Raw genomic sequence first — 20,915 nt, 5'->3', positions numbered from 1 at the left:
TACCTCCCTCTTCTTACTCCCCTGCTCAATTTATTCCCAGCAGGGCCCATATCATTCGCTCTTGTTTGCTCTCCTGATTGCCATGCTTGGCTACAGGCTCCGCCCCCCCCCTGTCTCCTCTTTCTTTTCTTCTCCTCTTTTCTCTTCTCCTCTTTTCTCTTCTCCTCTTTTCTCTTCTCCTCTTTTCTCTTCTCCTCTTTTCTCTTCTCCTCTTTTCTCTTCTCCTCTTTCTTTTCTTCTCCTCTTTTCTCTTCTCCTCTTTTCTCTTCTCCTCTTTTCTCTTCTCCTCTTTTCTCTTCTCCTCTTTTCTCTTCTCCTCTTTTCTCTTCTCCTCTTTTCTCTTCTCCTCTTTCTTTTCTTCTCCTCTTTTCTCTTCTCCTCTTTTCTCTTCTCCTCTTTTCTCTTCTCCTCTTTTCTCTTCTCCTCTTTTCTCTTCTCCTCTTTTCTCTTCTCCTCTTTTCTCTTCTCCTCTTTCTTTTCTTCTCCTCTTTTCTCTTCTCCTCTTTTCTCTTCTCCTCTTTTCTCTTCTCCTCTTTTCTCTTCTCCTCTCAGGCACAGTTTCTTTTCTGTCCGTCCGTCACCGTCACCGTCACGTGTCTGTGTCTGTGTTTATCTCTCCTTTCTTCTCTCTCTCTCTCTCTCCCTCTCTCTCTCTCTCTCTCTTTGTGTCCATCTCTCTTTCTCTCTGCTTCTCTTTCATCCCCCTCTCATTCTCTTGCCCTTTATCTCTGTTGCTGTAGCGCTGGCCTTGCTTATGCTCTAGGCTGCAGTCCAAGCCAAGTGATTTACTCTAAAAGGATCGACACACACACACACACACTTTCTCCCTTTCCTAGCATGCTGTGGAAAAACTATCAGGGCCTTGTGTAGTGTGTTTCATGCTGAGGACCCCCCCCCCCCCCCCCCAGTGACGTCTGGCGGAGCGCTTCAGAGAGCCCGCAGCACAGTCCTGCTCAGATCCTCTGTGAGAGCCCATGAGGCCAGCCCTGGCTCCTATGAGGAGGAGTTGTACCGCTCTGTACCTGATAGCCCTCTCGTCTCACTGGGCTCTCTGTGGACAGTGGGGAAGGATCCACATGGGGACAGAAGCTGTTTAATTTGACTCACACACACACACTCACACACACACACACACACACACACACACACACACACACACACACACACACACACACTGTTGAGACTGAGGGAGTAATGGTGGGTGGTTGGAGTAATGCAATTTGGAGAGTCATCAGACTCGATTAAACGATGCCGGTGTTCCCTGGGAGTGGGGCTGATTGACAGGCAGGTTCCAGTCAACCTCTTGAATACATCAGCTCACTCCCTTATAATAGTGGTCTTCATGGAGGATGGGTCTCTCCTGATCGAAAGTCATCAGTCTGTGACCGTCTCTGTGTGTGTGTGTGTGTGTGTGTGTGTGTGTGTGTGTGTGTGTGTGTGATGAAAGGGCTTTTCCTTATATGAGAATATAAATTGCTTAGGAGGCAATCTGTTTGGTGCAGAGTTCTAGTGTGTGTGAGAGTCTGTTTGTGCACATTCTAGGCATACTTTACCTTCCCCATCTACTCTGTGTGGGTGTTTCTTTGTGTTTGTATGCCGTGTGTGTGTGTGTGTGTGTGTGTGTGTGTGTGTGTGTGTTTCTTTGTGCTTGCATGCCGTGTGTGTGTGTTCCTGTCCTCCTTTTGGCTGGCGGTCCCAGCGGAGGTGAGTCTGCCATGTCTTTGCTGACTCAGACAGAAGTATGTCTGACTCCTTAGCCCATAAACCACAAGCCAATACTCACACACACACACACACACACACACACACACACACACACACACACAAAGAGAGACCTTCACGACCTTACACACCTTCACTCTCTCTCTTCTCTTCATCTTTCTCTCTTTCCCTCTCTATACTGCTTCAGCTTTCACTCTCTCCTTCTACCCGGGGGGTCACACAAAGGAGAGGCACACACTCAGACAACCAGTTAAATAAGTAGCTTAGTTACACATTAGGGCTGGGCGATATGGCTGAAAACTGTATCACGATATAAGTAATTCATATCAGTCGATATCGATAATTATTGATTTTTTTTTTATTGAATTAAAATCAGAGGAAGGTTAAGTTTAAAATCATGAAAAACACTCAAATAAATAAATGCACATAAGTCTGAATGAAAAGCAGCACTGGTTGAGGCCTGGAAATATTACAAACAAAGTAGCTTAATTTGCTAGTTTATCATAGTCTACTGGTTAGACTGTTCAGTTTCCCCACGTGTGTTTAAGTTTCAAATGAATACCTTTTCTTCTTGGGACAGGCCCGTTTGAGTCTTGGAAAGTACTTTTCCATTTGCATTGGGATTGAGATGATTAGAACTTAGCAGTCAATTTGAATGCAACAGTTTTGAACAAATTCGTGCAGCTTGCTAATGATGCTAACCGGATTTAATAGAAATTTAGCCAGTCGTTTTGCACGATTGTGAATGTTTGGATTATGTGCATGCTAGAGAGAGAGAGAGAGAGGGAGAGAGAGAGAACACGAACTCATTGAGAGTCTGTGTTGAGGTAGGCCTACTTCTATCGCCTACTCTGGTAGGGTTGCACATAGCTATGCAAGATATATTTAGCCTATTTATTTATGGACAAGGTAAGGAGGTGTGTGTTGCTTTTAATTATCGAATGTTCTATCGAACATATTTTTTTTATTGATATCAATTACATGTCTATTGCGATACTATATCGCTATCGTTTTATCGCTCTGCCCTACTACCCATGCTCACACACTCTCTCATATAGGCTACAGTGGATATTCTTAGTCTTTTTGGACAGAAAAGCATTTACACACACACTTATACACACTAGTGTTGTCACAATACCAAAATGATGATACCAATACTAAAATGATTCCATGGCAGAGACCAGTAATCACTGATTCCAGTAATGGTGTAGGCCTAGGACATTAACATTCTTTCTTTTTCTTTGTAGCTGCTGAAAAACATCCATCTTTTATTAAAACCTGATTAAAGCAGCACATGCTTTAATGCACATACACACACACACACACACACACACACACACACACACACACACAAACACAAACATACATCTCAAATTACATAATTACAGCATAAGAAGAATGAGAAGCGTTCTGCTTAGAGTAGAGAGATTAGTTTCCATGGTAACCTGGCACTGGACGCTTTGCTCAGTGAGCAGTAGTCGGGCAAAGTGTGTGTGTGTGTGTGTGTGTGTGTGTGTGTGTGTGTGTGTGTGTACGTTGAACTGCTTTTAAGCGATAGCTCGGCTGTAATATTTCTCCTGGTCATCAGTCAAGACTCCCCTCCGGTTGTCGGCCCAAATGAGGTCTATTAGATGCCATTGTAGAGCGCACACACAGCCCATCAAAGCAGGCCAATCTGTTGTGTGGCCTCAGTGGACAGTTCCTTAAAGAAAGAGAGCGAGAGAGAGAAAGAGAGAGAGAGAGAGAGAGAGAGAGCGACCGAGCGCGAGAGAAAGAGAGAGGGAGATCTGGGATTGTGTTTAGGATGAATGCCCAAAACAACAGTGGCTGGGCACTATACGGGCCCAGCCCAGCCCAGCCCTGGGTCTCTCCAGCAGAACACCCGGGATGCCTGAGGTCCTGCTGTGGGAGGCCTCCACTGTGTGCCCAGAGTGTGGATTCTACTGGACACACGCACGCACACACACACACACACACACACACACACACACACGCAGACACACTCACACACACACACACTCACACACGCACTCAGAGAGGAGGGATGGGACTGTGCTCTTCTCATGGAACATGGATCAAAATAAGACCAACAGACACATACACAGACACACACAAAGGAGGGATCTTGATCTTCTCATGGAGCATGGATCACATGCACAAACCCACACATCCATGTGGACAGACATTTGTGCCAGCACAAACACAGCCTGTGTGTGTGTGTGTGTGTGTGTGTGTGTGTGTGTGTGTGTGTGTGTGTGTGTGTGTGTGTGTGTGTGTGTGTGTGTGTGTGTGTGTGTGTGTGTGTGTGTGTGTGTGTGTGTGTGTGTGTGTGTGTGTGTGTGTGTGTGTGTGTGTGTGTGTGTGTGTGTGTGTGTGTGTGTGTGTGTGTGTGTGTGTGTGTGTGTGTGTGTGTGTGCGCGCTGAAGAGCTGGTTCTTTTTATGTTTAGGCATGCAGTTGTGTGTGAATGTTTTATGAGGGATGAGTAAGTCAAGTGGGAAAAGTGTAAATAACCACAGGGCCTAAGACAGAGAGCAGAAAGAGTTGGAGAAAAGACACACACACACACACAAAAATGTGTTTGATATTCATTAAGTATTAAATGATCCTCTTTCACTTTCTTGCTGTCGGTACACTCTCACACACCCGCCGTGTTTGCTCGTCACTGCTGACCACTGTGGTCAGGCACCTGCTAGCAGTCGCTCCTCTCAGGGATTGAGGTCGTGGCCAGGCCCCAGAACAAAGCATGCTGGGTAAAGGCCATCTCCGGCCACAGCCTCTCTCCCACCTGCCTCACATCAAAGCCCCTCTTCCTCCGCCTCCTCCTCCTCCTTTTCTCTCTCATCTCTTTCTCTCTCTCTCTCTCTCTCTTGTTCTCTCTCTCTTCTATCATGTTGCCATGATCTCCGCTCTCTTCTCTGGGGTTCTGGCGTTGTCTCAGAAAGCAGCTGTGCTCACCCCACACTGGGCCGCAGTGACCCGTTCCCCTCTCCACACACACACACACACACACACACACACACACACACACACACACAATCTCCACACACACTCATTCTCTCTCCCTCTTTCTCTGTCTCTCTTTCTTTCCAACAGTCTCGCCTCACAAAGCCGAGCTGTTGGGATTTGTTTCTCATCCCTCTTTTTATCCCTCACTCTCTCTCTCTCTCTCTCTCTGCTTTGTTTGTGTTGCTGGGCCAGTGGGTCTGAAGCGTTCTCTGGCGTCTGTGAAGTGAGCTGATGGTTTTGATGTGATGCAGGCAGTATGAGAGGAGAGCTTTTCACAAGAACCAACATCTCTGGGCTGCAGCCCAGCCTGATTATTGACTTTTATTTCAATCATGAAGTGAGTCAGACAACCTGAGAGTCGTGCTGAGTGTGTATATGAGTGTGTGTGTGTGTGTGTGTGTGTGTGTGTGTGTGTGTGTGTGTGTCTGTGTGTGCACACGCTTTCCCAGAAGTAAAAAAGCCTGGTACCTTTTATCTTAGCGATGCTTTACACAGAATCAAGGCCCTTGGCTTATTAAAACTGTTTACAATGTTGAGATTGCCTGCGAGAGAGCCTCACTTCTAATGGGTTCACTGAGAATTGTGTTCCTTACTCCCGTTTGGTGGTTGAAGGCTGATGCGTGAGTGGGGAATGAATGCACCTGCAAGCCTTTAGTACACCCATGCTTTGATGTTTATGTTTATGTGGCTGCTCCATGTGTCCTGTGTCTCAATAAGTTGGTGTACAGTATATACCCTTCTGAAGCAATGCCCATATACTTAACACCTTTTGAAGTCTGTCTGTCTGGTGGTGGAGTGATGCTGACCTATTTCTGTGTGTGTGTGTGTGTGTGTGTGTGTGTGTGTGTGTGTGTGTGTGTGTGTGTGTGTGTGTGTGTGTGTGTGTGTGTGTGTGTGTGTGTGTGTGTGTGTGTGTGTGTGTGTGTGTGTGTGTGTGTGTGTGTGTGTGTGTGTGTGTGTGTGTGTGTGTGTGTGTGTGTGTGTTTCCAGATGATGAAGCATGCGTGGGATAGCTACCGCCAGTACGGCTGGGGCCACAACGAGCTGAAGCCGCTGGCCAAGAAAGGACATTCCACCAACATCTTCGGTGAGCCACTTTCACCTATTGGACAGCTACACACACACACACGCACATGCACACACTCTGGCTGGCTGTACAACAATCTAAATGCAAACATTTACACACATGCATATCTCATACACAGTATATACAACGTGATAAAAACGTTCCAATATGGCTTAGTATATTTATCTAGCAGACACACTCAGTCACTGCCACTTCATACTGGCTGTATGAATACATGGAAACGTAAAAGCAAGCACACAATTAATTTGCATTTGTATGCTTGCACACGTGCATAAATAAACTGGATACAGGATGATGTTAAATGTATAGCTGTGTGATCTAGCATGGTATATTTGCAGAGCGTTGTTCCAGTCAAACAAACAAATGAAATAAATACATGGACATGAACAATACACACACACAGTTGCAATCATGATCATGCATGAATGCAGCAACAAATTAGCTTGTGGTTTGTTCTATCCACACACGCTGAATGTTACCTTCACGGCATTGTGGCTACTACCACACACACACACACACACACACACACACACACACACAGCCTGGTTTCCTCTGATCTTTGGTGTTGTTCTGCTGTGCAGCTGTTTTCTGAGATAAATATGACCAGACAATGTGGATTGAATCTCAATAGTTGTGTATAGATTGTGTGTGTGAGTGTGGCAAGACTGTGTGTGTCTTGGTTCATCTGTGTCTGTTTGTGTTTGCTTAGTGTGTTTGTTAGCATGTGATTGGTGCGGGAGATCGAGGCAGTCAGCTAATTGAGCAGAAAGTGTGTGTTTCTGCGAGTGTGTGTGTGTGTGTGTGTGTGTGTGTGTGTGTGTGTGTGTGTGTGTGTAAACTTGTGTCTGTGGACAGGCCTGTATTGATCACCATTGTGTGTGTGTGTGTAAGCAAGTATGAGGGAATGTTGTGTGTGTGTGTGTCTGTGTGTGCGTGAGAGGGAGTGAAAGAGAACACCATGTTGGAACAGTGATGACTTCAGATAGGCTCTACTCAGTCTGAGGAGCCCCTTGTGGATACTACTCTCAGTAAACACACCCACACACACTCTCCCTGTAACACACACACACACACACACACACACACACACATTCTCTCTTTCTCCCCGTCACTCTGTCTCTCTCTCACACACACACACACACACACACACACACACACACACACATTCTCTCTTTCTCCCCGTCACTCTATCTCTCCCACCACACACACACACACACATTCTCTCTTTCTCCCCGTCACTCTGTCTCTCTCTCACACACACACACACACACACACATTCTCTCTTTCTCCCCGTCACTCTATCTCTCCCACCACACACACACACACACACACACACACACACACACAGAGCTCCCCTTCTGCCCTGTCCCTTGTCTGTAACAAGCCCATCTGATGTCTGTGATTTTCCCCCATCCTGTGGATGTGGGTGGAAATGGGGCCAGCGCTAAGACTCTGTGTTTGCCGACTCCCGCCGCTAATCTGGGCCCATGTTAACATTGCCTCCACTCCTCGGCACCTCTGATCTCCGCCGCTAATCTGGGCCCATGTTAACATTGCCTCCACTCCTCAGCACCTCTGATCTCCATATCATGGGAATCTGCCCGGCCTCAAAGGCATCTTTATCTGCGGGTTGGCTCAGCCGCTCCAGTGGAGATAGGAGTACTGTAACACAGCTGGCTTGTGGTCATTTAGCATGGAGGGCTTATAGGCCCGATCATCAGAATGATTACTGGAGCGCTGTGTCTTGTGTGGCCGTGCCAGTGCAAACAAGTGTTTTCATTCATTTTATTCAAGCATTCGTTTGCTCATTCAGTTTTCCATTTCATTCATGCATCCGTCTTCCCCAACACAAGCAGACTTAAAACCTAATGAAGTGGCCAACAGCAGTAGCATGGTTGCCATGGTGTTGCCATGGTTTCTGGTTGGCAGTGTCTTTTGCCTCGACCCTTTGTGTCAGTGTCATTTCGTCCCGGCCCTTGCTGGGACCCTGTGGATCACTGTGTGGATGTGTGGACCGGAGCATCCTGGATTTCAGGCAGCGTGCTGTGGTGTGTGAGTTGACCTTTCGACCCCAGCCGGCGGTCAGAGCAATCGGAGTAAACAGATCGGGTGTCGGCTCGGCTCGTCTGATTGCAGTCCTGTGGTTGGTGGGTTAGGGCTCGTATGTGTGTTTTGACCACTTCCTCTGTGATAGAAGCCAAGACCATCACTTCGACTGCCAATGCTTTTATCAGACGTGGTGTGAAAATGTAAACATAGTCGGACATTTAGAGAAAGAGATAGCGAGAGCAAGACAGAAAGAGAGAGAGAGAGAACAAGCGAGAGAAGATGAGGGTTAGAGCCGCTAGGCTGTGAATATTATTGCAATAAAACTTGTAATCATTTTTCAAAATGCACCTCCAATTTCACATTGCTCTAAATAGACATCATAAAGTCCATCATTATTCTGGCAGAAAAAAGGCTTTTCACTCCTACCACACACACACACACACACACACACACACACACACACACACACACACACACCTTTTTAACACTCTTATTAACATGCCTCATTTCCCTCTTCTGCAGCCCTTTTGTTGATGGTTATTTTGTTCCTTGTTAATTGCTTGTCGTTGCAGACCTCAGTGTGTTGATGTATGCGTGCATATGTCATGCCAATAATTATGTGTAGATTGGAAGAGATACGTGAGTGTGTGAGTAGAATAAGAGATGAGGCCCCAGATTGATAACATAAACGTCTTGCAACAGAAAAGAGAGCGCAGGAGAGAAGGTGTGTGTGTGTGTGTGTGTGTGTGTGTGTGTGTGTGTGTGTGTGTGTGTGTGTGTGTGTGTGTGTGTGTGTGTGTGTGTGTGTGTGTGTGTGTGTGTGTGTGTGTGTGTGTGTGTGTGTGTGTGTGTGTGTGTGTGTGTGTGTGTGTGTGTGTGTGTCCTGAGCCGTAAGCGGGCCTCCAGATCACTGTCACTGGAAGAGCCTACTTTACTTGCACACAGGACATCAGCTCAGATTGCATAGATAGACATATATGTGCACAAACGTATACACACACAGAGAGAGACCCTCATGAAGGAAACTCTACACCCAGGTCTCACCCTTGCGCCATCGGGTAAGTGCTTTACCGACTGCTTTTCACTGTCAGTCCCACCCGTGTATATATACACACACACACATTTGGGAGTATATTACACTGCCTTGCACGCCATCCAGTGTTGTGTGTTGTACAGTAACGTAACTACTTTTTCGAGTAAAAAGTAGTGTAACACGCTGCTACTGAAAATTTGGTAACGTAACATAGTTCCTTTTTCATATCGGCGCAACGATACTTTTCCCAGGCAGGGACAGATTTGACAGCGACGCTGCTTACGTGACAGAGGCTGGTAGCATGAAGTGCAATCATAGCTCCACGGTACGTGACAGGGGCTGGTGGCAATAAAGAGCAATCATAGCAAGCAAGACGCAGCCAACGCTAACTCCTGAGGGGTTGAAACTAAGGGGAGGAATGTGAGTGTTAGTTGTAGCCTACACTGTGCCCTGATTTTGTCCACTGCCGTTAACTCAACTGCCAGCCTATTGATACGATTTGCACTAGCTTTGCACCAAATTTTGGAGGAGCGCCTGTTTAATGAAAGAGCATAAGTCTATAAAATAAGCCCTTATATATTTTGTGTTCACCTATATGCCCAAGATGTATCGAGGCTATGTTATTTGATATTGTTTCATAGGGCTTTAGTGGTAGTGTTGAACCCAATGTATATATAAGCCCAATGTTTTCTGTTTGTGCTCTGTTTGTGGCATTTTTTTTATAATAAAGAGCACAAAAGAAATACCTGTTATGTCCTCCATAGTAGAACTTTATGTAGGCCTACACATTTAGGAACAGATATTGGGTTCTGCCCAAAGTCGAGCAACATAAAAGTAACGAGTAACATAAAAAGTTACTTTCCATAGAGGGTAATTAAGTAAAGTAACGGGTTACTTTTTTGAGAAGTAACGAGTAACGAGCAAACACTACTTTTTAAAAGTAACTTCCCCAACACTGATGCCATCACACACCACATTTTCTCTCCCCTAGTCTGCCCCCTGTGGTGAGAGCCAGTAATACGTTAGTGTTTCCTTTGAACTTCAACAAATAAAGCCAAAATCGGTTGGCCATATTAGCAACATTGGAGCCGGAGTCTGCCCAGTAAGTACTATTTGTTGGAGCTAGAGCATCAGTCCAGCCCAGCCCAGAATTGACCACATATTGTATAAGTATCCGCCATGTTTTGTTTTGCTTCCTATTGGTGACTGCTCATATGTTCCGTACTACTCATATGTTCTGTACAGTCACTGTCTCCACAAACCTCTACATACACATGTAGATAACATTTAGAAAAAACGCCTCTCTGATCATCTCTGCTGTCAGCAAATGGCAGCTCTGCCTGTGTGAGTCCGTCTAATAGAATCAGCATGCGCTAGCTCAGCTCAGTGAGTGTCGTGGAGTATCAGGTTGCCGGGGGGGGGGGGGGGGGATATACCGCTCTCTACGCTGAGGTAACTTGTGTCATGCACAGCACCTCAGCCAATCCCCTCACAGCAGGAGACTAGTCCTGAGTCAGCAGCAGTTAAAAAGACCTCCCGTGACCCAGATCCGGGGTTAATGTCGGATAAGGATTCCATAAGATGACCGGTAATGAAGGCTGGGGGGGAGACGAGTTGAGGGTCATGGCCCTTCACATCATACAGATGTATGGATCGTACTGGAACATTCTATTGTTCCGACGAAGAACCTGACATCTGGAGTTTTCTCTAGAGAACCTTGGGGAGTCACTTGAAACCATGATTAAAAACTGTAAAGAGGTTCTAGTTGGAAGTGCTCCAAGTTTTTTAGTCTAGGACCAGGTAAGCCGATTCCTAGTCTCAACACTCTGAGACTGGGAGACTGATGGACTGTCAGTGACCAAGTGACCGACAGGAGGGACTCACTGAAAGGCCAAAGGGCTATGGTCCGTGGCCGTAGCGGTTGCCATAGTGATTACTGTGGCCAGACAGGCTTAGTAGTGTATATGCATTCCTCCCTATTGAGAGTGGAAGCCTGTCAGATTAGAGCAACAAAAACTAATCCCACACACAAATAATTACATATTAAGTGAAGACACACACACTTCAGTACTCAGTATGCATGTATGGTCATGTACGTAGAAAGTGTGTTACACACACACACACACACACACACTCAAATGCACCCAAGACAGGTGTGCATTCAGTGTTCCAAAAGGACTACTTCTCATCCTCTCTTGGAGTTATGATCTTGGAGCTGCTCTGATACTGACGTGTGTGTCTGTGTCTGGTTGTGTGTTTTACAGTGATGTGTCTCTGTGTAAGTATACTGTATGCATTCCATATGGGTGTATCCCTGCATTGTGTGTGTGTGTGTGTGTGTGTGTGATTGGCATCTAGGTCAGTGCTCATTGTTGCATCGTCCCACATGACTTCCCATAGAACCCAGACAGGACTAGAGCGTGCTGGGAAGAGGAAGACACTGTTGGCATGGAAACGCCCTTCCTTAGCAAAGACAAACTTGTGTATGTTTATGTGTGTGTGTGTGTTTCTGACTAATGTAAACAAGGGCTGTCTGCGCTGGGAAGCACCAAACACTCTGCATTCGCATCATCAAGATGGCTACTCAGGAGTGTGTGTAATCTCGTCAGGGGAACATGGAGAAGAGAGAAGATGAGGGAAAGGGGGGGGAGAGCGAGAGAGCGAGCCTTGGGGGAGACACAGAGAGCCCAATACATTTGGGGTGGGGGTGTTGTTGAAAGCCTGGTTGGAAAGCGATGAGCAGTTATGGATCTCTGTCCCTTCCTTCCCACTCCCACCACCAACACCCCACCCCGAGGGCACATCTCCTCCTTCATGTGGCGTAGTCATGTGCTCATTTGAATAATTCCCAGCATGCCACGTGTGTCCCACGGGCCTTGATGAAATCTCCAATTACAGACGTGTCTGCGGCGAGCGCTGAAATTGTCTTCCCTGGGTGGCCAGTATTGCCCTAATGATGCGTGTGATTCTCTTGTTCATTTAATGGGACTCGTGAGAACACGCGGAAATGACTGTGTGGTGAAGAACAGCAGTAGCGATGTCTCGCTGTCACTGTGTGTGTGTGTGTGTGTGTGTGTGTGTGTGAGAGAGTGTAGTTGTGTGTGTGTGTGCATTTGTATGTGGTGTTCGCTTATTCAGTGTGTTTGTGTGGTAGTAATTATGTTAGACTTTGAGGAAGTTTGTAAGTTATTTTTGTATTAGTGTTATCTGTGCTCATCACTGCTGCCAGTGCAAAGCCTGGTATCTCACATTTGATTGGGTTTCGAGTGCTAATAATTGCATACATTCATAAAACGACATGCTCTCATTTTAAGTGTGATGAGAGGTGAAGGCTTGCTACCAAGCAAGAGTAGTGAGAGTTGTTCTTATGTGAATCCATAAGTGATTGTGTGTGTTTGTGTTTGTGTCGGTTGGTCGGTTAGTCAGATGGCGTGACAGATTTCCCTTCATGCATCTGTGCTGTACCCGGTTTTCTCAAGACTGTGGTAGAGACATGGGGGGAGAAAACAGCCAAACGGGCACAGACCCTGATGTGTTTTTTGGGCTCGCTGCTGTATTTGGACATGTGATGCATAGCCTCTGTAATTGACTTAATTTCAGGTTATTCAGGCCTTGGACCCTTTCTGCCTTCTGTTTTTATTTAATGTCTCCTGCTGAAGCTCTCTGGCAGGCACAGGCGAGGTTTGTCCTGGCTGGTGTTGCCATAATGTTGATCTTGGGGATCCTGTCCTTCGTATTGGTGAAGTGCCTAAAGGCATCGAGCCTCATTAATGGAACGGTATGAATAAATGAATTTATAAAAGATGAATTATTTACATGGCTGACTTTGAATCATACACCATGGACAAGTTGTTCTTCCAGTGTGGACCTGTGAGTAGAGTACATGCGCTGACATTGATTCTGGAAATCACATGGGTTTTGTTTTGGTGGGTTGAGAGTGGGTGTGGTGATATAGTATACGTAAAATCAGGTAGATACAGTAATGATGCTTGTAGTCTCTCACACACACACACACACACACACTTCTCCTGATCAGTCATCCTGTATTGCTGTTGATGCTGCTGAAGTGGCATATGGAGGCTTTGAGGCTTTAGTGAGTGAGTTGTCAAAGTGATCCCAAACTTTCTCTCAAACTGCACTGCAGCACAAGGCTCTCACAGAGCAGCTCTAAGCTGTACTTCCCCTTGGCTCTCTTTTCTGTGTGTGTGTGTGTGTGTGTGTGTGTGTGTGTGTGTGTGTGTGTGTGTGTGTCTTTTAAGTGCACAAGTTCTGTTCTCTTCTGGGATGGGTTGTTGGCACCACTGTAGAGCACCACAGACGAAGGCAAAGAAGAAAATGGAAAAGCAAGTCTTGAGAAGAATACAAGAGACATAAAAAGTAACACGACTGAGCACTGGACTTCCCAGCAGGGATTCCACACTTTCATCACTCTCTCTGTCTTTCTGTCTCTCTCTATCTCTCTCTCTCTCTCTCTCTCTCTCTCCCTCCCTTCTGTCCTCTTTTCCCACTCTTTTCTCTTCTTTCCTCTTCTCCTCTCCTCCCCAGCTGAAGGCTAATCCAGTCAGGATGGAGAATTGAGAGCTGATGCCAAGGCTAGACAGACACACACACACACACACACACACACACACAACTCTGCTCCCTGCAGCACCACCAACACCAGCTCAGCCCATAGGGAATGCACATAATCTGCTGAGAGATGAAGGGAAGAGGAAGTGTAGCTGGAGAGAGAGGGAGAGTGTGTGTGTGTGTGTGTGTGTGCGTTTATGTGTGTGCGTTTATGTGTGTGCGTTTATGTGTGTGTCTGTGTATGTGTGTTTGTGTATGTGTTTGTGTGTGTATGTGTTTATGTGTATGTGTGTGTGTGTGTGTATGTGTGTTTGTGTATGTGTGTTTGTGTATGTGTTTGTGTGTGTTTGTGTATGTGTATGTGTTTGTGTGTGTATGTGTTTATGTGTATGTGTGTGTGTCTGTGTATGTGTGTCTGTGTATGTGTGTGTGTATATGTGTGTCTGTGTATGTGTGTGTATATGTGCTTGTGTGTGTGCTTGTGCGCGCGTGTTTGTGTGCGTATTGTGAATGAGAGAGTAGTTTGAGGTAACACTGGGGTGAGGGAAAGAAAAGTGGAGGAAAGAAAGACTAACGGAGAATGGAAGAGAATGAGAATGGAAGAGAATGAGAATGGAAGAGAATGAGAATGGAAGAGAATGGAGAATGGAAGAGAATGGAGAATGGAAGAGAATGAGAATGGAAGAGAATGAGAATGGAAGAGAATGGAGAGACATGAATGAGACAGAGGGTCTGAGTGGGAGAGAAGGAGCGAGGGATGGTGATGAAAGAGGAAGAGAGGCCAAGATGGAGGCAAAGAGAGGGAGAGAGAAAGGAAGGCAATCGAGTAGAAGGGGTTAGGACCAGGGTAGGAATTTTAACGGCGGCCACGACGGCCATGGCCGTCGTTGACCCTTGCGTTGGCCGTGATGCCCCTTTGAAAATCAGAGGTTTACAGGCCACTGTGGCCTTGGTGCCCCCTTCTTTCAATATTCTGGTTTGCGTCCGACTAATAGCGTATTTTATTAGCCTATGGCCTGTCAAAATAATCTTAGCATTCACAGCGCAAATTAATTTAGTCTTTTACGCAGTGAGTGACGGCGCACGGCAAGAAAAAAAGTGTGTCCAAATTCACCCATTCTTCTCAGTTGAACTACTCACGAAGTAGCCTAGGCCTACTCATCATACAGACATCACATGAGATGTCTGTATCACATCACATGAGAGAGCTTTCATTCATCTCGGTGGAATACTTCACGAACCCTTCGTTCAACACATAACAAACCATATATCAAAATAAACAGCAGACCTTACCGAACACAAAGGTATAAAGTAGTCCCCTGTACAGTTAGCCGTTCCAGAGTAATCCGGTTTGAATTTGCAGCAAATTTCGACATGCATGTCTCCAAATTTGGGCTTTAAGTTTCACAATGTGTTTACATTTTTCTACATGATTTCATAACAGGCCAAATTCAAAATAAATGTTACAAATATCGCCTAGATATCGGTTAATATTAAAATCAGAGGATATACAGCTGACTAAGAGTTTGTGAAAGAAGCCTTAGGCCTAATGATCACAAAACGCTAAGCATGCATCTAGGCTACTTGAGTTTCTTAAAGCTGAGCTGTTCTTAAATTGTTCAATACATGATTTCATAACAGGCCAAATATAAAATAAATGTTAAATATAGCCTAGATATCTGTAAATATCAGATAATCAGATGATTTACAGTTCTATGTAATATGTCATGTTTCATGTTTTTGTAATGTTTCATACAGTGATGCAGGTCTACTGCTGTGAATAGGCCAAATACAACTTTGATCATTTTTATAGCCTACTACTGTATAGTTAACTTTGGCCTTGGTGCCCTGACATGTGGCCTTTGTGCCCCCCACCAAATATGCCCAACTGAAGGCCAAGTGGCCTTGCCCCTAAAATGGTGAAATTCCAAGCCTAGTTGGGACCCAACACTTCTGAATGAGTGACTGTGTGAGGACACGCAAAGCTTGTTCAGGTCCCAGAAAGCGAGAAGGAGAATGTGAAGGGAAGGAGAGAGGTTAAAACAAATCTGGTCCAGCATCTGATGGCTTAGCCCTGACTGACCGGTCATGCTGTGGTCCATCTCTTCAGCTGGTGTGGGCTGCAGGGCTCTAAAGGTCAGCGTAGGTCACCCAGGGTGGGTGGAGGTTCAGCCCCGTAGTCCTGGTAGATCGCTCTCATCTCAGAGGACCAGCTCTGTGTTTTTTTTCCGTTTTTTTTACTTTTTAGTGAAGTCTGTCTTTTGTCAATCACTGTTGTTTATCCTCTTTGTGTCTCTCTGTGTCCTTCTGTCCTCTCTCAGTGAAATGTCTCCATGGCTTTCTTTCTTTTCTCTTTCTTTCTTTCTTTACTTCGTGTCTGTCTTTCTTTCTTTCTTTCTACCCTTCCCTTATAGTTGTGGTGTGGTTCTCTCCATCGTCTCTCTCTTCCTTTCTCTGGCTCACATGATCTCTGCTCCTGCAATTCATCAAAAGCTTGTAGCTCAGTAAAAATTCATCAGCCACTTAGAGTGACTGGCATGGGCTCCTGTATGGCACACAGGAGAGAGGGATGGAGGGAGAGAGGGGTCGAGGGAGGGAGGGAGGGAGAGGGATGGAGGGAGGGAGGGAGGGAGAGAGAAGGGGGTTGCAGCAAAGGAGAAGTATATGAGTTGCATGCTGGTATATGCAGCATCTGCTGCTGGGAAAAAGAGGAATGGAGCATTTAAGGGAATGAAGGAGAAATGAAAGTGTGGAGGGTAGAGGAATCTGCCTGTTTTTGAAGCTTGGATTTGTAGGCAGTTATGTGATCTATAGTGATAAGGAGAAGGACTCATTACAAGGCATGGCAGGAGCATAACTGTCAGGTTGACTCCAAGCAGAGGTGTGTGTGTGCGTGTTAGTGTGTTTCTGTGTTTGTGCATGGCCCCCTTCTCTGGTGTTGATGTAGTTATTAGGGCTGTCACTTTTGTGAAAAAAATCCTGTTTGATTTTTGAGACATAAGTGTTAATCGAATCGATTGTAAAGTCGATTTTCCATGTCTAAAGACGTTTCCATTTTCAACGCCAAATATAGGCCAATCCACGGACAGTCTAACAGGTTATTGACCAACGTAAAGAGGGCGCTTGAGACACACAAGTCAGCAATATTTCTGATGATTTATTGGCGTGAAGTTTCGTGCACAAGTCCAACATTCTCGAAAAACAATAAGCAGAGTAGACTGCCATAACATCAATGAAAAACATTACTGCAAGCTTCAACATGGCTGTGTTTATGTCAAACAAATTTCCCTACGTAGCAACTTATGATCGCACAGTTTGCATACCACTTTGTCCTTCTCCATAGTTTGATCTACATGTACAGTCCAAAACTCGAAGTGCTTCCATATCGAACTCCTCAAGTTATTAGGGGTTATCTCTCCTCTCTCTCATGTCGCACAGGTTGATCGGCGTTGTCGTCCATTTTTTGGCAAAACACCAACAGCAGCCGATTGAAACTGCTGGAACCGGCTGTTTCCGGTGCGTAAAATTGGTGGGAATTTTCTATTTAGCTTTCGCAACGCCTACTGCACTTTCAGAATTCTTTATTTTCTTTTTCTGCTTGTTTGTGAGTTTTGTTCAGTCTATGGTTTTGCTACATCTATCTTTTTTATTTGTTTAATTTATTTAAAAATAATAGTGTACATATTTGGTTAAAATTGATTCCCTATTTTAGTTTTCGAAACAAAATGTTCACTCACACGCCCACAGACTCACTTATAAACGCATGCACACAAGCACACACATACACACACACACATATAAATGCTCACTCATACGCCCACAGACACACGCACAACTCACACACGCAGCTGTTGGAATTCAGAAGTTCAGCCCACACACTCCACTAAGTTCACAATAAGCCTCTCCAACAGAGATGAGTTATGAGCTCATGGAAGCCATGGAAAGGTGGAAATAAATAAATAAGTACAAATAAGCAAATAATAAATAAATAACAGTGTTTCCCACAGAATTGAATTCTATTTGTGGTGGTAGGATTGCAGAATTAACGTGAATGCAACAGTTTTTCGCAAATTAGCGCAGGGTGGTTATGATGGTAACCAGATTTAAGCACAATTTAGTACAACCTGGAAAATCATTGTGTGGTGGTCAATGTTGTTATTGTGGTGGGCCGCCACAAATAAGTCAATGTATGGGAAACACTGAATAAATAGAATAGAATGAGTAGTCGGTGTGTGTGTGTGTGTGTGTGTGTGTGTGTCCTCCTCCTTTTCCTATCCACCCGTTTGAAAAGCCCTGCTGTCCAGTGCTGGCGATGGTATTGTGTGGAGTTAACTAGACTCCTGCACAAAGTCCTATACCACAAGATCAGGCCGTCCAGTGTAATCAGTTTTGACAATGCCACTTTGCCTGCGGAATTGGCTCGGGGCTCAGAGCTTGTCGGACTAATTTCGAGCACTTCCCGACTCCTCAAATAACTTTCTCTCTCACACACACACACACGCACATGCACACACACATTTAAAGATGTAGTGGCCTGTGACCTGCACACGTTAAATATCTGGGGATGCTGGTCGAGATGTTGGCGACGGGGCTTGAAATTATCATCAAGGTGGAGCTGACCTACATGTCCCATGCACTCACTTAGCCTGGGTGTTCCCATGCTGCCTTGCGCGCGATTTGATTCACGCTGCTAAGGCAGCCTGGAGACCATGGAGCAAATTTTCGCCTGAGATAGGGGAACAATCACAGAACAAGGGGGAAAGCAAGACTATGATGAGCTATGCGCAGACGCATTTATAGACATCCGTGGCACCCAATAAACGGATCTGGGCATTTTTTTCAAATACGAGAAAATTAACGTTTGGTTCCCAGACCACGTCTCATTGAGAAGTGGTGGCGCTAGCCAGGCTAGAACCAAACGTTAATTTAATGCCCAGATCCGTTTATTGGGTGCCACGGATGTCTATAAATGTGTCTGTGCATAGCTCATCATCGTCTTGCTTTCCCCCTTGTTCTGTGATTGTTCCCCTATCTCAGCCGAAAATTTGCTCCATGGTCTCCAGGCTGCCTTAGCAGCGTGAATCAAATCGCGCGCAAGGCAGCATGGGAACACCCAGTCTAGCACTCACTCACTCTGAAGCGCATTGGCAGATTTTGCATATTAATTTGCGTATAGAAAGTCTTTAAATTGTACTCCCATTTCTCCCAATGAATGAACAATCATTCATTCCAACAACCAGATGCTTGTTTCTTGAAGCCTCTTCTTCTTCTCCTTCTTCTTCTGTTTCTTCTTCTTCTTCTTCTTTTTTTTGGATTTAATTGCAGATTAAACACCATGTGGCGCATTACTGCTAACAGGTTTGATGATGAACATGAAACGGCATGGTACGCTCTGAGGTAGTTCTGAAGAAATCACATGGTTTATCTGAGTAGCCTGGAAAGTCTCTTGAGTAGCAGCTTCTCCAACGTGGAGCAACTCCAACTTTCTTTTTTCGGCTTCTCTATCTCCCGCCCCTCCAAGACTGTGGCCATCTGTAGAGCTAATTTGTTTGAAGAGATGAGATCCTAATCAGTGAGAGAGCAAGCACACCCTCCCAGAAAAAAAAAAAAGAAACGGAAAAAAAAACCGAATTGACAAATTGGGCTTGGTGAGGACTTCACCCCAGGAAGAGGTTTGGTGAAAAAAGGAAACTAAGAAGGTAAATATAGCTGCAAGCAGCAATGAGGGGGCCAAGCAGGCAGTTCAGCAGGCCAGATTTGCCATGTAAGTCAATGCCGTTGCATCAGACATATAGTCTTAAGCAGTCACAGCATGTTCCATGCCATACAACCCAAGATTGGCTGAGTTACAAGGTCAAGTTTCACATCAAAACATAACTGATTTTATGGGGCTGAACCAGGGCTGAGTGTCGTCGCCCCTCACCCAGCCAACCCACCGCCGCAATCACCCCTGCCCGTCCCACCCTGCCCCACCCTTGCACCCACGCATTAGAATGAACTGGATGGAACTTGCTGTCATCAGTTTCACATCAAAAATAAAAGATCGACTGAGATATGATCACTCTTGCTGTGATTTAAACATAGAGGTCAAAAATTGACGTCATAGGGTGTGTTGAACTCTGCTTGGCCCAAGGATTCCAATGATGCCTCATTTTGACATTTGGGTCAACAGGTCAAAAGTTACGTCCGTGAACACACGCCAACTTTGGCCTGTTGGTGGCGCTAGAGTGCTTGAGGTGCCATCATGAAACTTGGTGAAATAAATTATTGGACTGTCCCCAAACAGTGTGCAAAATTGTATAACTTTTTACCAGACTGTTCTATGGGCTGCCATTGACTTCCATTGTAGAATAATGCACATCAGGAACTACTGGCCAAAATGCATTTTTGCCAATTACAGAGCCCCCTGGAGGTCAAAGGTCACCAAATTTCTTGAGCGTCCTCCCGATGGGGTCTGAGGTACATGTACTAAGTTTGTTTTTGATACATGAAAACGTTGCTGAGATATAAGCTCACTTCCTGTTTGGCGGCTTCGCCGCGAATTTCGATAGGCTGTTACAGACCAATGCTTTTGTCAATTGTTCCAGAAAGCAATGCACTCATCAGGCATGGTCTGAAGATGGTCTCTGACAATTTTGGTGAGGATACGCTGAAATTTGTGACCTGCGAAAACTTGTACGTGTTTTTGATTAAATCCAATATGGCGGCCGAATCAATTACGATTACATCACAAATTGGCTTGGGTCGGCCTAAGAACCTCCAACAGTACTACCAGACACCATTAGTGTGCTTTAATTCTAAACACAACAGCAGTTACAGGCCAAAAGGCATGTTTCTAAATTACAGCGCCCCCTAGAGGTCAAAGGTCACCAGATTTCTTGACCGTCCCGCTGATTGGGTCCTGAGTCCTTGTACAAAGTATGGTTATGATAGATCAATGGGTTGCTGAGATATGAGCTCACTTCCTGTTTGGCGGCTTCGCCGCAAATTTCGATTGGCTGTTACGCGCAAACGGTTATATTTCCGAAGACAAAAAGCAATGCATTAATGAGGCATGGTCTGTAGATGATATCTGTGAAGTTTGGTGTCGATCGGACAAAATTTGTGACCTCTGATACGTTTTAAGTGATTTTGATGAAATCCAAAATGGCGGAAAATCCATCATGGCGGAAAATGACGTCATAGGGTGCGTTGAACTCGGCTTAGTCCAAGGATTCCAAGAATAACTTATTTTTCAAAATCGAGCCAACGGGTCAGAAGTTACGTGCGTGAATGCATGTCCAACTTTGGCCTGTTGGTGGCGCTAGAGCGCTCGGGGTGCGGACATGAAACTTGGTGAAATTAATCATGGGGCACTGCCTAATTAGTGTGCCAAATTTCACAACTTTTCACCAGACGGTTCTATGGGCTGCCATAGACTTCAATGGCAGAGGAAAGAGTGTGTAAT

General features: G+C 45.4%; 1 protein-coding gene across 3 annotated transcripts in view; it reads left to right on the top strand.

Moving 5' to 3' along the window:
• Window positions 1–20,915, top strand: part of man1a2 (mannosidase, alpha, class 1A, member 2) — a 111,795-nt gene that overhangs the window by 36,901 nt on the left and 53,979 nt on the right. For all 3 annotated transcript variants that reach the window (XM_076263416.1, XM_076263417.1, XM_076263415.1), the window contains exon 4: window positions 5,721–5,817. In XM_076263416.1, coding sequence (XP_076119531.1) covers window positions 5,721–5,817 — 97 coding nt within the window. The remainder of the gene's footprint in view (window positions 1–5,720; window positions 5,818–20,915) is intronic.

Source organism: Alosa pseudoharengus, unplaced genomic scaffold, assembly GCF_046254945.1.
Source record: "Alosa pseudoharengus isolate Yale_2024_CS ecotype anadromous, Long Island Sound unplaced genomic scaffold, YU_APseudo_1.1 YU_APseudo_1.1_scf_3, whole genome shotgun sequence".
Classification (NCBI taxonomy): domain Eukaryota; kingdom Metazoa; phylum Chordata; class Actinopteri; order Clupeiformes; family Clupeidae; genus Alosa; species Alosa pseudoharengus.
Note: the sequence above shows the minus strand (reverse complement) of the source record. Positions and strands in the feature narration are given on the sequence as shown.